The 17,172-nt window shown below is 39.0% G+C and overlaps 2 protein-coding genes across 5 annotated transcripts; both read right to left on the bottom strand.

Moving 5' to 3' along the window:
- Positions 1-217: 217 nt before the first annotated feature.
- On the bottom strand, positions 218-4,050 carry LOC113014691 (brain and acute leukemia cytoplasmic protein). Of its 4 annotated transcripts, XM_026156371.1 has the most exons (4): positions 3,749-4,050; positions 3,392-3,516; positions 1,642-1,795; positions 218-1,549 (listed from the first exon to the last, which is right to left on the bottom strand). In XM_026156371.1, exons 1-3 carry the CDS (start codon positions 3,885-3,887, stop codon positions 1,670-1,672), a joined length of 390 nt encoding a protein of 129 aa, XP_026012156.1. In that variant the 5' UTR covers positions 3,888-4,050; the 3' UTR covers positions 218-1,549; positions 1,642-1,669. The 4 variants fall into 4 exon arrangements, with proteins under 4 accessions (XP_026012156.1, XP_026012155.1, XP_026012157.1 ...); XM_026156370.1 differs by having other exon boundaries at positions 218-1,795; XM_026156372.1 differs by lacking the exon at positions 218-1,549 and having other exon boundaries at positions 1,658-1,795; positions 3,360-3,516.
- A 924-nt stretch (positions 4,051-4,974) lies between these two features.
- On the bottom strand, positions 4,975-14,987 carry atp6v1c1b (ATPase H+ transporting V1 subunit C1b). Its single transcript, XM_026156900.1, has 13 exons — positions 14,813-14,987; positions 12,113-12,293; positions 11,922-11,989; positions 11,653-11,738; positions 11,432-11,526; positions 11,147-11,238; positions 10,396-10,494; positions 8,704-8,772; positions 7,553-7,645; positions 7,170-7,263; positions 6,843-6,940; positions 6,622-6,745; positions 4,975-5,884 (listed from the first exon to the last, which is right to left on the bottom strand). Exons 2-13 carry the CDS (start codon positions 12,242-12,244, stop codon positions 5,786-5,788), a joined length of 1,149 nt encoding a protein of 382 aa, XP_026012685.1. The 5' UTR covers positions 12,245-12,293; positions 14,813-14,987; the 3' UTR covers positions 4,975-5,785.
- Positions 14,988-17,172: the final 2,185 nt, after the last annotated feature.

Genomic DNA, 17,172 nt, shown 5'->3' with positions numbered 1-17,172 from the left:
CATGACAGAAAACTGTTTTATAAAATGATTTGCTCACTCATCAGAGATTGTCAGAGTTGGCTACATAATGCTTGGGCAAAACTAATGAATTACTCTCTTAAAGGTAAAGAGACCATTACACATAATTACAATTAAGCCAATTTTACATTGGGAAATGTAGTCAGTAACGCTTTTGAAACTTTATCTTATAATTGAAACAGTTTATAGCTCAGTGCAAAACGGATGCTTTTCCAGTCTAATCACAATAGGAAACAGAAAAGGTTGATTTCTTTTAATTCGTGTAATGAGAAATAAATGCTCAGATCACTTGTTTTCCCCCTGGATTTCATACATTACAAAGCCAGCAAATATTTTAATGCAAAGAAGAAAAAAGTAATTTTGAAACATACACGTTGAGGTTTGTTTTGCCATCACAAATATGGCACGGTCTGTACACATTTCATCACATCATCTAAGTAAAGTCATTAAAAACTCTTGACAAGCGATCATTATCACATGCACACCATTTTAATTCAGATTCTTAAATTTATTTATATGACCAACAGATTGTCCTTCATACAATCATGTAAAGCCGACAGCCTCCGGTAAGTCAGAGCTTTTCTTAATGTGGTTGTTACCACTTTCAAACCTCTTTGTGTTTAGATATTAAGACCTCAGCTGGTCAACTACGCCATCTGCTGGTCATATGATCTAATTTGCCAGATGCCCCATCCTGAAAATCCTCCTGAGTATGCTTGTATTTACATATGTTGGATAGGCTTTTTTTAATTGATTTTTTAATGGCTTGCTATTGATCAAGTTTGGGCAGAGACTTTGATTAAATTAACATAGCACCGATCTATACATGCAGACCGGTATTAAGCCAAAAAAATTTACATGTTACAATACTAAATATAAAGTGTGCATTTTACAACGTAACAGAGAGTAAAGTAGAAGTATTGAACACAACAGTATAAAGCAAACTTTAAAAATCAAACTCTGAAAGAGAACACAACAGCACTTTGAATCAAGATTAATTGTAGGCACATGCGGATGTGTTTGTATGTCTTGCGAAAGGCTGGAAAAGGCAGTCTTTAGCCTTCGAGCTTCACGCCTCCAAGTCTCAGCTTCTAAACAGCACTTCTGGTTCTTTTAAATTAAAATTACTTACAGAATTGACTGAGGTTAAACAGCATCGGTATTAGTTCCCATACTACTGATAATCATTCACAACAAAAGGAGTATACTTGCACAAAGAACTGAAGCAAATTCTTAGGAAGGCCTCACACAGAACACACTGCTTGTAATTATCATGTGCATATGGGACAATCTGCTCTTTTTTGTTTTGTTTTTTTTCTTCACACTGGCTGAAAACAGTGACACATTCCCTGACTGGCACCATAAGCATGGGAGAGAAGCATGGTGTAAAGTGTGAACATTGCTCGCTACCCACTCTCTTCTTTGCACATGCATTTGCAATGGCACAACGAAGATGCAGCATCCACAGGTCTTTGGATGGAGACGTTTGCAGGTGCTTGTGTCGTAAATCACTGCAAACAACAGCCAGGATCTTGCAAAAAAATAGAAAATAAAAATAAATAAATAAAATCAGCCACGCACGTCTTCAAATCTCCATCTTGTTCTCTGGAGAGGCACTCGCACCTACAGCCGTCTTCCTCCTCGTGGAGGTTCATCTTTCGTCAGAGGCGTTTTCAGGTTCTGGATCGTCACTGCTGTTGGCGCTTACCGGCTGCCCATCCTTAGACAAAGCGCTGGCCTCCTTTGATGACCTCCTTTTGGAGTCACGAGTAGATTGCTGTGAAAAGATTTGGAATCCCACTTCATTTAAATGTCACCGCACTAGACAAACAGCGAGTGGGCAAAGATGGCCAATTGAGAGGTGAGTCACTGAGGTTCTTCCATGTGTGGAAGGTTAAATTATTAATACATATTTTTAACTGTCATTTAGAAAAACTGAAATATAATTGGTAAGATAAAATAATTTTTCAGATCTTTTTTTAAAGCTTATTTCAGTTTTGAGAACAACAAAAATATTTTCAATTTAAACCTCACAAAAAAGAGAGTTTCTGTTATTACTTTTCCTTTTTAAAAAGATAAACTCACCAATCACTTTATTAAGTACACTTTGCTAGTGCCCCGTTCAGAACTGTCGTAATTCTTCAAGGCACAGATTCAACAAGGTGCTGAAAACATTCCTCGGAGGATTTTGGTCGATACTGACACGACAGCATCACGCAGCTGCTGCAGATTTGTCTGTTTCACATCCATGATGTGAATATCTAGTTCCACCACATCCCAAAGGTGCTCTATTGGATTAAAATCTGCTGACTCTGGAGGTCATTTGAATACACTGAACTCATTGTCTTCTTCAAGAAACCAGTTTGAGATCATCTGAGCTTTGTGACGTGATATGTTATAAGAAGCCATCAGAAGATGGGTAAACTGTGGTCATAAAAAGATGGGCATGGTCAGCAACAATACTTGGGTGGGCTATGACATTTAAACAATGGTCTGTTGGTACTGTGGGTTCACAGTGTGCCAAGAAAATATCCCCCACACCATGGTGCCTAAACTTTTGATACAAGGCAAGATGGATCCATACCTTCATGTTGACAACAATGACGTCACAATCGATGTCGCCTATATCACCTTGCTTCTCCATTCTGGTGCTCAGTTTGAACTTTAGCAGGCCGCCTTGACTGTCTACATGTCTGAATTCATTAAGTTACTGCCATGTGATTGGCTGATTGCATTAATGAGCAGCTGAACAGGTGTGCTTAATAAAGTGGCCAGTGAGTGTACAAATGATAATGGAGGGATGTTAATTTTATACCTGACGAAGGTCAGATGAACTGACATTTTGTAATATAATGAATGAGCAGTAAGTGAGACAGTATGTGTGAACTATATTTAAGTGTCTTTACAAAATTTCCCACAGCAAAAACAGAACAATTAGCTCAAAGAGTTTCTGGTATGTACGATAAACTAATGCAAAAAATCTCACTTGAATAAGTTAAATCAGAAATATTAGGAATATCTTACATTTTTGTATTACTGTTTAATTATTTTCTTATAGCTGTCTTGTAAATCATCTATGAACATTATTGTTATGTAAAATTGCAAACAAAGCTTTTATGACATTTTAAATGCTGTGAGGCCCTTGCATAAATGGCATGTGGATGGCTCGAGCTGATTAAGCTTCTCTAGCTGCACTCTATGTAAACATGTTAAAAGCTAATGATGAATATAGTTACACTTTAATGACGATGACGGTGATTTTGCAGGTTTGGTGTGTGGCATTACTGGTGGTGCTCAAATCCTGCTCATGACCATGTGTGCAAAGATGTTTTAGGACTCACACATGCCAGTACCTGCTACCAGTGACACCTACATCACTAAAAGAGCGTCTGGGTCTCCTCTGGTGGTTGGAGCTGCTGGTGGTGAGGGCCTGCTTCCCACACTGGGTGCCCGTGTTCACCATCCTCTTCTCCCTTATGTTGGCTTCCAGAGGTTTACCTACAGGACAGTGGTTAGTGTTTGAAATGTGGCACTCTTTCAAACGTGAAAACAAGATAGTAGAGATGGCTGCGATGGCTGTGTCAGCTCGGTCAAGTTGTGGTGTGAGTGGTTTGTTTAGCTTGTGGCTGCACCCTGTCAGCATATATGGCACCTAAAGAGAATGCATTTGGATTTGCATCTTAATGGAAGATCTTTCTCTTCATTATTTTAGAGATGACGAGGCTCTTACTGTTTGCTACTGGAAGAGGGGTCTCTACATCCGTGTTAGTAAGCCATGTCGATTCTGTTTCTCTTGTCCAGCTTTCATGGTACCTCGGCTCGATGATCGCGTCCGCCCGACTCCCTCCACAACCCATCGAGATAATCATCCACGGCAGGTGTAGCTGAGGCTGACGCGGGCTTAAACACGGCTCGCTTTGTCTCACAGCATCCGCAGCATCTCCTCCCTGGCTCTCTACTAAAGCTCCATCCGTGTTTCCATCATCAGTCGGCGGCTCTGAAGCTGCTGCTCTCCTCAAACAGCAGAGCCAGCTGACCAGCACGAGCTACCTGCGTCACCCGGAGAGGGCGGAGCTTAAAGTGGCTGCTGATTGGCCACAAGGGAAATCAACAGCTGCTATTGTCAGCATCATCACTACGGCCAGCATCCTCATCATCAACATGGAAACGTGTGTGCCAAACGAAACTGCTCTTTCTGTGTTTAATGAAATTTATCGAGTTAAATCTTCACAATCAACAACAAAACGTGGATGCCAGTTTTCATATTTAATAAGGCGCCAATAAATAACTTTTTATAGGGGATCTGCATTTGATAATAATGAAGCTTTAAATGGCTTAAAATACTTTATGATCAGAGTAAACATGCCCACAAATGCGTGTGTGGATGGATAGCTGTGTTTGGTAACAGAAAATGAATAATATGCTCCTTCTTATTAAGAAACACTGAATATGTAGAGTAGGTATTTTGTAAAAGACACAAAAAGCCAAATAATGAGAAAAAACAAACATGTGAATCATTATGAGCTTGATGTGCATCTTTGTGTAAAAACACATGCATATACATGGACAAAGAGAAAAATAAGATGAACTTTGGAATAAGATATAAGACAAAACCTCACACCCTCCTGATATCCCTCAGCATTGTCACTGGAATCAATTTGCATTCATTTATCTTTGTTTTGCATCTCTTTGAAGAGTCTGGTCATTTTGCACATGGTTGTTTTTGTCTAACTGATTAGTGTATGTTTTATCTTTAAGATACGCTTTTTGTTAGTGTATCTTGTATCAACAGTAACCTTAAAATGGTCATTGTAGTACCTAAAACCACACCTTTATTTCAGAGAGATGTTATTTCCTCATAAATCGTCACACCCCTTAACAACTTAGCCTTTATCTTTTTTTCCCCCATTACTTTATTGAGCAGGTTTACACAGCATAAAAAGCCAAAGTCAAGGATCTTTCATAGAGTATTTAATTTCACATTTATTTAAATATGTGTTTTAATTTATAGATATACTGACAATACAGTATTTGCACATATACACATTATTCATTGTTCTCAAACGGCTTGATATACAGAAATCACAGGAGCATAAGATCAGCGAACATATTGCTTCTTTGTACCGTAAAATGACCAGTTTCAGTGTTTCACAGGTTTTAGCTTGAGAAGCAGAAACAACTGTCAACATCTACTTACAAACAGGCATTCCTTACAGGGAGCTATAAACACGTCACTTTTAAAAAACTGAACAAACATATTCACTGATTTTGGAGGCTTGAAATAAATACTGTAGTTAACACGCACACTGATTTATTTATTTATTTTTATTCCCACTTACCCCACATATACCTTTCATGTTAATTTTAACAAGTAGGGTATGGAAGTAGTGACAGTAAAAACACTGTATTTTACATAGCATTTGAAGCAATGAGGGAATACCAACTATTGAGATGGAGGAAGCTGTTTACTTAAGTAGTGTGGCACAAACAGAAAAAGACAACAAAAAAGTTAGCTCTCATTTAAGTATGTTGGAACAGAAGTTGTGATTAGAGACCAGTTTACCTCTAAAACAGATCCTAAGTACAGTCGCTAATCAGCACTCTGATTCCTAACAACTTATAAGGGAGGAGACCCAGGAATGTACTAGGAACATAAAACACAGGAAAAGAAGGAAGAACACAAAAAAAGTCTAGAGTAAAAATAATTTAAGGTTTGTGGATGTGAAAGTGTCACATCAGAACACTCCTGCACGTGATGATAATGTATCTAGACCTTGAAATCCAGCAGGTTGCAGTCGATCTTGTAGTAAACATAGGGGTAGTACTCTTGCTGGCTCAAGTTCAGCCCTGGGATGTCCATGGAGGCCTGAAGGCAGAGAACAGTAATTATACAAGAGAATATGACAATACATTATCGTTCTCTTTGGAAAAATATTTTTTCCTCACTTAAATAAAGACCAATCAGCAACTCTTTTTCCCTTGGCCAGTTGTTGCTGGCATTTACTTTGAAACCAGTTAACTAGTACTAATGAATGCATCATGCAGGCCTAGAAACCGGTCAGTGATCAGTCAGTTATCTCTCCTCCACCACGCAACCGAAGGCCGCTGGGAAAAATGTGCATTCCCCAACCAGTTGGCAAGTGGTTGCTGCAGTCACCTGCAGCTAGCATGGAAGCATGGATGCTCTTTTCTACTCTACGTGAGCACTCAAAAGTGCTTTACGCAACACATCTCATTTACCTACTCACACACACATTCACTCTGGGATGAATGAATTGAGTTTTAGTACCTTACCCAATGTTATTTTGGCATGTAGACTGGAGTAGCCCGGGATCAAACTACCAACCTTAAGATTAGTAGCTGACCTGCTCTACCTCCTGTAGCCACTCCAAAAACAACTGTGACGCAAACTGGAAACCAGCATTCATCCTTTATCCAGTTTGTGTTTTTAGTATAAAGGTCATTTAGACTCGAGGTCATAATCTGTGGTGGATTCTTACTTTACTGTATAACACAGTCCTCAGATTACTTCATTTAACACTGCCAAAAACAAACAAACAAACAAACAGGTAAGTAATGAACAAACGTGCTGCTGAGACTCACGTCAATGATTGCAGCACTGCTGTCCAGGTGCTTGTACAGGTCGTACAGCACCTCTCTGAGTTTCTTCATGTTCTTCTTGTTGGGCTGAAGCAGCATAGCCTGGAAGTTGACTGGCAGCCCATATCTATGAAATACAAGGTAACCATGAATTCGAGAGCCTGATGGTAAAGGATGCACATCTGTACATTAATAAATTCATAATCTCCTGTAAGACAACTCACCTGAGCACCGACTCCACAAACACGCGTAGAGCTTTTATGTGAATCCACGCAATGAAGGCCTCACTGAAATTCACCTTCAGCCATCGTACCAAAGGGCCCTAGATTAAATGCAACAACATATCATCAATTTTTACCATTCTTAAAAGTAAGGGTGATAAATACCACAGCAATATGAAAATGAAACGGCATGCTTACTTTCTGATTACTAGTTAACTATAAACAGCAGCTGCAAAAGGATGTACAGATGTACTACAAAAGCAATTCTTTCTGTACAGCGCGAGCTCCACTAACTACACACATTGTTACTGAAGTAAGCAGCAGGCATACAAACTGTTTCTTCTTGTCGGTGGACAAGCGTGTCATCTCTTCTTTGTCTGCCTTCATCTCCTCCTCATTGTACTGGAAGTCCCGCACTGTAAACCTGAGCCAGGACACACAGCAGAGAGATGGCTATCAGCTTTCACAGAGATGAGTATAATCAAGCACCTACCCCCCCCCCCCCCCCCACACACACACACACCCTACTTAAATCCTCATGAGCCACTTATCTATTTATGGAGCATTTATAACTAAAGGAAACATTTGTCATTCAGAGAAAACACAAAGCTGGATTGGCTGGAGTGTATCAAGTGCAACACGCAACATAAGCTTTAGACATTAACTCTGAAAAGCTCATATTCTTTTGAGTAAACAGAAGTGGAAGAGTTTACTTGTTTTCTCTAGCCTTGTGTTTGAAGTCATCTACAGCTTTCCTGAAGAGGGTGACACTGAACAGACCGCTGTCGCTGTCTTCAAACAGCAGCCTGGAGATGAGGACAGAATGCACAAGAGGTGTGGGAAAATATATCAATACAGCAGAGTATTTGTATTTGTGGAGCAACAATGCAACCACACAGAGATGCAATACATTTATATTTAAATGTAAATTTAATGTTTAAAATAAACATTATGTAATATAATAAAAATACATTTCAAATGCAAATCAAACTTTTTAGTATAAAAATAATAAATTTCAATAAAACAAAATTTTTACGTTTATTTTATTTAACAGTAATTTACTTTCTTCAGCTGCTGACCTTTGCAACGTTGCAAATTGGACTGTTTAAAATAGTAATAGTAATAGTACAACAGTCCACACATGTTTGCACTCACTTAAGTTGGACTACACTTTAATAAAAACAGTTCAGTTTGTCAGAAAATAAAAATGACTGAAGTGAGAAAAATACAGAAATTCATGTTAAACCAGACGCTGAGAAGGTTGGAAAAACTGATACACTTTGGCTTGTCTTACCACCATGCCAGTTTAGAGGAGTTTTAAAAAAAGGAAAAGAACTGTTGATACCTGTTAAGTTGGATTTACTATAACTATAATTATACTATAAAGTGAAACATCCCTCACTGGTGACCATAGAAATCAACACTGGAGAATATTTTCAGCTAAGAATAAACTCTGTTTAATCAAACTATGCAAACTGTCTTCCTGCTGAGACAGCTCCAGATTTGGATCATCAGGATGTTGAGGTCACATTTGCCCAGAAAGTCTAAACACAATGTCCTAAATCACCTGGCCATGTTGACACAGGATCAATTGCCTTCTACAGGTCAACCACGTAACGTCTTCTATTCTAATACGGGTCAAATAATTTTTTACAGTTCACACGTGAGATGGTTCCAGTTTTAATCAGAGTCAAGCACAAAGTTAAACTCAGAAGAAGACACAGGAAGTAAAAATTCTGGTCTACCTCAACTGTTATCATAATAACATGGAACAGCCATGTGCAATTCATGACATGCACAAATATATTTAAAAGCAGACCTTTCTTGTACCTTTTGTATTTAGCAGCGTCTAGGGAGGACTTACTTGGTGGAGCGTGGTACGACCATTTCAGCCAGCGTTTCGTATGTCTTCTGCCAGTCAGCGTAGCTCGTCCTGATGAGGGTGGAAATTAGAAAATAACATCTTTGACTTTTATTTTATTTTGATAAAAACCATTCTCAGACCAAAATTAAAAATTTAACCTTTACCACAGCCAAATTCTGTACAGTTATGAAATTACTTGCTCATAAATTAATGATCACAAAACGTCTTCGCACTGTCTACAACTCAGATTCCAAAAACATTGGAGCCCTGTGTAAAATATTAAAAACCTTATGCAATTATTATGCAAATCTCATAAACCCCACAATTTACAGTAGGACATGCAAAACATCAAATGTTTACAATGACAAAATGGACAATTTAATTAAAATCTGAGCTAATTTTCAGGTTGATGGCATCAAAGCATCTCAAAAAAAAAAAAAAAAAAAAAGGCAACAAACGGCTGGAAAATTAGATGTAAGTGGTGGTTAAAAGAAACTGTTTTCTCAACATACAATTGTGAGGACTTTCTTTAAACATATCACCTGCAATACATAATATCAACAATGACTGAAAGAAGATAAATCTCTGTGTGCAAGGAAAAAGGTTGAAAATCATTATTGGATGCACGTGATCTTCAGTGTCTCAGGCAGCACTGCATTAAAAACATGCGATTCTGTCATTAAAATCACTGCGTGGGCTCAGGAACACTTCCAGAAATCACCATCTGTGAAAACAGTTTATTGCGCCATCTACAAATGCAAAGACTCCACACGTGAACGTGGTTAGTGTTGTTTCTCGGCACTGCTTTATATATAGGAGAGTGACCTCTCAACCTCTGAGGATCTTTGAGCCTCTCTATGCAGGTTTCCGCCTGATTGGCTGAATCCATGGCTGGGCCAGGTGACATGCCAGCTGCTGATTGGTCCCTATCAACATCTGGTATTTGAAAAAATAAAATAACATAAAAATCCTACTCCCAGCAGCACTTTCCTAACAGAAATGACAGCAGCAGCGTTCTGGTCCTGCCCTCGGCCTCCAAACCTTTGATAGTTTTGTGCATGTTTTTTGTGGAGACACATTAGTTCTGCTAGACCCTGTGACTGTTAGCTGGTGTTTATATTTTGTACATACCTTAACTCACTCACTGTGTGAGTGTATCACTAAAGCAGAAGGGCTGAACTCCCTCTTCGTTTCTGGCTTGTGAGTTTAGCACACTTTTTGTTTGGTTTTGCTTCACGTAAGGATTAGGTAGCAGTGTTCCTTAAAAGTTTTTATTTGTTGTTTTGGCCTCAGTTCACCTTGAACTTTTTTTGCTCTGAGTTATGGGTATATTGGCCTTGCAAAACATGGACGCAATATCCTTTGACATGCCTCCTTGTCAAGGTCATGCAACACAGTAGTTTTTTTAGACATGGCCTTGTTTTTGACACTTGTTAGCATCAAATTCAAAATGACTTATTTTATATTAAAATGGTACATTTTCATAGTTTAAACATTTGATGTTTTCTGTGTTCTACTGTGAATAAAATGTGGGAATTATGAGATTTACAAATCATTGCATTCTGTTTTTATTCACATTTTACACAGCGTCCCAACATTTTCGGAACTGGGATTGCACCATGAATAGAAGCGCTCAAAAAATAAGTATTCACAAGACACACACACTGCATACAATGATGCTGGTGCACTTACTTTGGGACGACCACCAGCATGGTAATCAGGTACTCTGAGTCCAGCACAAAGTCCTCTTTCTTCACTATGTCAGCCAGACTTCTGGTCATCAAGCTCCCCCTAGAAGAAAGACACATGCATATACACAGAGCACAAGAAAACAGACGTTGAATAAAGTTACATACTAACAGTATTGTTAACATTATTAAAGCTAAGATGTTTTCACATTATGCTCAGGCAACAACCTAAAATATTGTTTTACTCTACAGTGATGAGAAAAACATCCTATACATGTGACAAAAATGCACATAACATACAAATTTTCAGTGCAACTCTAAATCCAGCTTTTTTTTAAAAAATTAAAAAATAAATATATAGTGTCCATGTGTGAAAGCTTGTAATGCAGAGCACCCAATTCCACAATATCAATGAAACACAATGAATGGAAAAAAAAGCATGGTTTTTGTTTTTGTTGTTAACTTTCACTTAACCAAAAGTAACTCTTGTGAGATGAATAATTTCTTTTGCATGAGCGCTCTGGGCCAACATAGGCCCATATTTATGCAAGGGTGCGCTGTAGTCTGAGGGACACACATTTCATTACGAGGCTCAGCACAGATGACTATGTGCCCTTTAAATTCCTTGTAATCACACACAACTCTTCAACCATGCACAGATGGACTCCAAGCAGACTTGAAACAAGTACAACAACAACAGCTACTCGTCCACTGTGTCCACAAACGTCTGTGCTAGTGACGGCTGTTTTACTCACGCATTCTTCCTCTCCAGATTCTGCAGGTTTCCCTTTAGATTGTTGTAAGCCGAAGCTCTGGCCTTCAGGTCGTTGTCTATCTGAGTCACTTGCTAGAAAACCAAGCAGGTATGGGTGAATACATCATCGCTGATCAGTGCAGCTGGAAAAATCTGATATAGTCAGTGTACTCTGGGACAATTTATGTCTTAATACAATAGATGAAATCTCAACTCATCAACCAGGACTTCAGCAATATACAACACAATGCATTAATAATTAATTTACAAAGAGAGTTGATTTTACCTTGGAAATGATCTCCGAGATGTTTTTCAGAGACTGTTTGATCGGATATTTCGCCATATCCCACTGAAATCTGGTGACATAGGTGACCAGGTCAACTGTATCAAGTAGAAACAAGATCAAAGACATCAGCATCAATCTCCATTTCCATATACTTTAATAGCTGTAAAGCAAATAGACTTGTTTTTTCTAAGAAGCTGCCTGATTACGTAAGCAGAGGTTACCTCCATTGGCCAACAGGTTCTCCTGGACTTTGTCTCGGCTGTCCTCCAGAACATCGGCCATGTACTGAGCAACCTTCTTTACCACACTGCATCCGATTTCAGGATGAGTAGTGAATAGAAAACGAGCAGAGAGAACAGAAAAACGAAACAGCAATTAGCATGATTCTATCTAAAGGTTTCTTTCACTCTTTATAAAACTGAGCTCACAACTCTTCCGCTGCCTGACAAACACATTACACAAAACTCTGTCATGTTTCAGTAAACTTTACCTTTCCACAAAAGTGTCTAGTTTAGCCAGCTCATCTGACAGGCCAACTAAGACATCCAGAGTCCCAACCTGTTAGAGGTAGACCAGAAAACATAAGCAAAAAGGCAAATAATGGCCACGCTGGTGTCCACCTATGCATTCATCACTGAGGCCTTAGCCACAGAGGACTGCTGTGTTTTGGGGTTTTTTCACCTTGAGGTCAGGGATGTTGAACTTGTTGTTAGTGGAGAGGTTGTTGGTGCGCGTAGTGGCCACCATCAGCTTGTCCCAGGTCTGCTGGCAGGTCTTCTCCCCGGGAGCCGAGATCAACCAGAATTCTGTCATGGCTGCTGGCAGGAATTTTGTCCCCCGTGCCGCTGATGTAAGGAAGTTACTGAAGGTGAAAAAACAAGATTTAATTTTTTCATGTTATGTTTTCGATTTAGTGAATGGGCAGCACTACCTGAAATGCTACAGTAAAATCCTAATCTGATAATATAATAATACTTATCTAATGCTTTGGAGGCAGGTTATTCATTTTGCATCTTTACTTAATTAACATATGAATGCATGGCTTTTACCTTTTACTTTTACCTTTAGACCAGACCTGGGCCCAATGTACGGCCATATCCAAGCCATTGGTTTTTCCTGATTGGCCCATTTTAGGTTGGTGGGAAATTGGAATTAAAATGTAAATAAGTATACATCATGCAGCTTGTCCTGTTTTCAGTCTCAAAACATTCTTTGATAAATTCCTCACCATAAGCTGTAATGAGATAATAGCTTACAATTTTTTCTGATTTTGTGGAGATACGCAATACAAATTTGCTGTCTTTATTTTCTTTTTTAATGTACATAGGTATGCTTATGCAAGCATGACTGTAAATGTTCCTTTGGAACCAACATTTATGAGAAATGTGAGTTTGCTAGTCCTGAAAGATGAGTGTAGAGTTTTTAATAAGACATGGACTGAAGTCAGAGGTAAAGCTGTGTGTTTGTTTGTGGAGAGCAAATTGTTGTTTAAGGATTACAGTCTAAATCGCAATTATGAGACTAAACACACTGAAAAATACAAGAACTTGACTGATGCATAGCAGGGACGGACGTCTGACATTTAGCCAACAAAGCTGCAAAAGCAACAAGGACTTTCTTAACCAAGCTCATCCAGGAAGTGAAGACCAGCTGTGTGATTTCCCACAAAAATCGCAAAAACACAAGTTATCCAGCTTCTGATGGAGTTTACTAGAGCAGCGGTCCCCAACCTTTTTTGCGCCACGGACCGGTTTATGCCCGACAATATTTTCAAGGACCGGCCTTTAAGGTGTCGCGGATAAATACAACAAAATAAAACTAGTACCGGTAATGAAAAAAAGAAAATTTATTCATAACACACGTGAAGAGACCAAGGAAAACAGAGTAAACGATAAAAACGATAACAAAATAACGCTGAAAACCAATAAAAACCCTGAAAACTATACATTTCACACCTGAGCCTCAACTCTCGTGGCCCGGTACCAAACGACTCACGGACCGGTACCAGTCCGAGGCTCGGGGGTTGGGGACCGCTGTACTAGAGTGTGTGGAAGACAGCTGAACTAATGTGCCTTGAGAAAAAGAAAGATTTGAGAATATAACCCTCTCCAGGTGAACCAGACCAAGATAATTCGAGCATATTGCTGGAAATCTGGAGCCTCAGTTAAAAATACGAAGCGGACAATTTTAACTTTTTGTCCACAACACAGGATAGCCAAAGGGTTTGAGATTACAAAGGAGTTAGCAGCTATGTGCTCAATGAAAAGTAAATGTATTGGCTTTTATATAGTGCTTTCCTACTTTACTTGAGCGCTCTATACATGCCTCATTCACACAAGCCCTTTTTCCAACCTAAATGGTTCCTATCTGACATTCACACTCTGATGGATGCATCAGAGAGAAGCTTGGGGTTCAGTATCTTGCTAAGGCATGCAGACTGGAGCAGTCAGAGCTCAAACATCCAGCTTTCTGATTATTAGAACACCTGGTCTACCTCCTGAGCTACAGCCACCTAGTGTTGTGCAGTCTTTGCTAAAAATGAACCATGTTGTTGATGTTGTAACTAAGATTGTTAAAATGCATTCTCAATAATCCAGATAAGAAAATCCCAAAAAGTTGATTCTGTTTCTCTGGACGTACAGTTAGCTTCTTGATTCATTACAGGCAGAGAACTTTAAGTCAGTATCACTGCTAGATTTGTATTCTTCTCTAAAAGTTAAGGAGGCACGCTCAGAAGATGTGAGCAAACATTATCGGTACAAAGTTTAAGAAATACAGATCAAATACAAAAGATCAAATTAATATTGAACAGAACTGAGTTCAGTTCAATGGTGTGGCTATCCACAACAGACCCTGCTTTAAACTGTGTTCTCACATCTTTTGATTAAGAAAAATCTCAGTGCTTTCCGATCACTTTGCATTAGACAGACACACACGTCAAACTAACACTGAATGAGTCATGTAAAAATCCTCTTTCTTCCTCTTTTGATTCTTATTTGGTTCTGAATCTTGAACTTCCTCATTATTTCCCACTGGTTTTAAAGAGTCCCACAGACATACAGAAGTGGCTGATTTCATCACAGCTACACAGGAGAGACAGACAAGTCTCCATGTCTGCTGACTGACTGTCATATGATCAACTTCTTGTTGATGCAGACCGCTAAATAGCGACCCTCCTCTTGATTAAACACACAGAATGCCACATGAATAGAAACCGCCGCTCTTTGATTCGGTATCAGGGAAAGGAAAGAAGAAAAAATCAGTGACAGCAGAATAAACCCGTTTCATGCAGTGTTAGCTTACTGCTGCTACCAGCAGCTTGTTTATCAATGTAGCCTCACGGTGTCACGACGTCACTAACCGAAGCACCGCGGTACTCACCGACGCGTTTAACGGCTTCAGCGCGCAGTCCACTCGGTATATTTCAGCCAAACACACGCAGTTTCCTGCACATAGCGCAGACAACAGCGGGTTTTAGACACACGGGGCTCCTTCAACAGAGCATCTCACTCAAAGTCAGCTGATCAGAGGAGGAAATCTGCGCGTGCGCAAACGGCTGTCACGTGTCTTAAGCAGGTTGTACTAGGAACAAGGAGACTTAAGCATAAAGTATAATTCATTAAAAGTAAAATTTACCTTATATTTAAAAAATACTTATCAAACTAACACTGAGCAAATAGTTGATGGTAATAAATAAATAGTAAAAGAGATCAACCTAATGGGGAAGTGGGAGAAAATTGCTAAAGTAACAGATACATTATACTAAGCTACTTAAAATAATAAGAGGTGAGAGTGCGAGTCATAAATGTTTTTCGTGTGTGTGCGTGTGTGTGTGTGTGTGTGTGTGTGTGTGTGTGTGTGTGTGTGTGTGTGTGTGTGTAAGATATTAAAAACAAAAACGGAAAGAAAACAGCTGAAGGTCAAAAACTCTACTGGGAACTTTTGGTTGGAAAAGAGGGTAAAGCTTATATTTATTTTTATTCACATATTACACAAACTGTGTACTCACCTAGCAGCCGTGCGCCTGGGCTATTTTCAACTATCATTAAAGTTACAGTATGTAAAATCTCACCATTAGATGTCAGTAAATTGGAGTCAGTTGAATTCACTTTTCTTGTCCCTCCTAATTCAAGTCCATGAACTGAGCTACAGTGGGTAAGTAGCTCTGCTAAATCAGGTAATTCCAAAATGCCTTCAAAATATCTTTGTTTAATCTCTTTAATTGCTTTTTGGAAAAGTTTTTATGTTGGTCAACAGAAAAGAAACCCATTGTACACCGTTTGGGCTAACTTTTCATAATGTGGGACATCAGTACTGAATTTTGAAAACGGAATTTTATGCTTTTAGTTGTTTTTAGCAACCCAAAATATTCTGACAATATAATTATTATGATACTGAGAAGACAAATCGTCAAAGATGTGTTGTCAGATAAAGGTGGAGGTGTTGCTGTCCTTGTTTCCTTTCTGTAGCAGAACTTCAGAAAGCTGACTCAATTCATCTGACCAGCTCTTGTCTGAGGTTTAGACCAGAAAGAATATAATTATGATCATGAACCTGAAGTAAGATCCTCCAAGACACCATGGAACCACTCCCAGCTGTGGGTTCACCTCCTCCTGCTGAACTCAAAGAGCAGCAAACAACCAGTCCGGAGACATTTTACATTACACAATTTTTGGAGTGTATTTGACAGTTTTTATTCCCGACTGTGATACAACAACAACATTTCAATGGAAGCAAGTAGAAGAATCTACAAACCCATCAGGGTATTTGACAGTTTTTGCTTGTACTGCATTTCAACAAATTGAAGAATTTGATGTGGTTTTTAAGCTGACAAACTGAGAATCGACTTAAGTAGCAATAAGGAACTTCTTATTTCTTTGACAGGTGTTGTTCAATACACCCATTTACAACATGGCTGTGAAGATCTGCTGGCATCTTCCACACTACAGGGCTCAGGTAAGACCCACAGTTGACATAAAATATCAGGTAATATCTGAGGACCTGAGAGTGGTGTTGATGAAATGGCTCCTTTTATTTTTAGATTCCAACGATGATGGAGTTCCTTAGACTTCAGCAGGGGAATCAAATCCCATCACACATCACTATTGAAAATCTGAGAGATCTGTTGGTGGAGAAGAGCAAAGAGAGCAGAGCAGAGAGCAGTGAGTTACACTGATACCTACAGACCATCCCCGTCACACCTGACAGTCAGTTAAAGTGTAAATGCAGAGAGAAAACCTCTGTTTTGTTTTCTTTTTAAGGCTTTGGGAGTTTGAACTTGAGGGTTTTGACTAAAAAGAAGCCAAAACTCTACTGAAACTGGTGAGAGAAAACTCACAAGACTTGTAGTAATTTGGAGATTTGTTTTTTTCATTATGTTCACATAATATCTAAACAAAACTGCACTGTTAATGTGTTTCCTGTTTCAGGGTAGTGAGCATTATTAATAAAATGAGGGACATAGAGTTTCAAGCCTGGATGCTCCTTAAATTTCCAGAGGCCATACCTCCTAAATTTCAGTGAGTTACATCTGACATACGTTTGTTAACGGTCCAGCTACAGTGTTTCAATATTTCTGTGATGCTTTAAATATGTTGAAAAGATCATTCTTTTAACTTTTTAACTTGAACTTATTCTACAGAACACCTAAACTCCTCAACATGGTCAGAAATTACATTGAAATCCTTAAAGGGAAGAAGCAGGAGCATTGCTCCAAACTGCTCACCGCACAGGAAGTGGTA

Source organism: Astatotilapia calliptera, chromosome 22 (genome assembly GCF_900246225.1).
Source record: "Astatotilapia calliptera chromosome 22, fAstCal1.2, whole genome shotgun sequence".
Classification (NCBI taxonomy): Eukaryota; Metazoa; Chordata; class Actinopteri; order Cichliformes; family Cichlidae; genus Astatotilapia; species Astatotilapia calliptera.
Note: the sequence above shows the minus strand (reverse complement) of the source record. Positions and strands in the feature narration are given on the sequence as shown.

Coding starts and splice junctions, on each gene's coding strand:
- LOC113014691 (XM_026156370.1), bottom strand. CDS start 3,887: ATGATTATCTCGATGGGTTGTGGAGGGAGTCGGGCGGACGCGATCATC. Junction 3,517..3,748: donor CCCTCTTCCAGTAGCAAACA/GTAAGAGCCTCG, acceptor ACTGTCCTGTAG/GTAAACCTCTGGAAGCCAAC. Junction 1,796..3,391: donor CCAGACGCTCTTTTAGTGAT/GTAGGTGTCACT, acceptor ATCTTTTCACAG/CAATCTACTCGTGACTCCAA.
- atp6v1c1b (XM_026156900.1), bottom strand. CDS start 12,244: ATGACAGAATTCTGGTTGATCTCGGCTCCCGGGGAGAAGACCTGCCAG. Junction 7,646..8,703: donor GTCGTACCACGCTCCACCAA/GTAAGTCCTCCC, acceptor CCTCATCTCCAG/GCTGCTGTTTGAAGACAGCG. Junction 5,885..6,621: donor GCAGTGCTGCAATCATTGAC/GTGAGTCTCAGC, acceptor CTCTGCCTTCAG/GCCTCCATGGACATCCCAGG.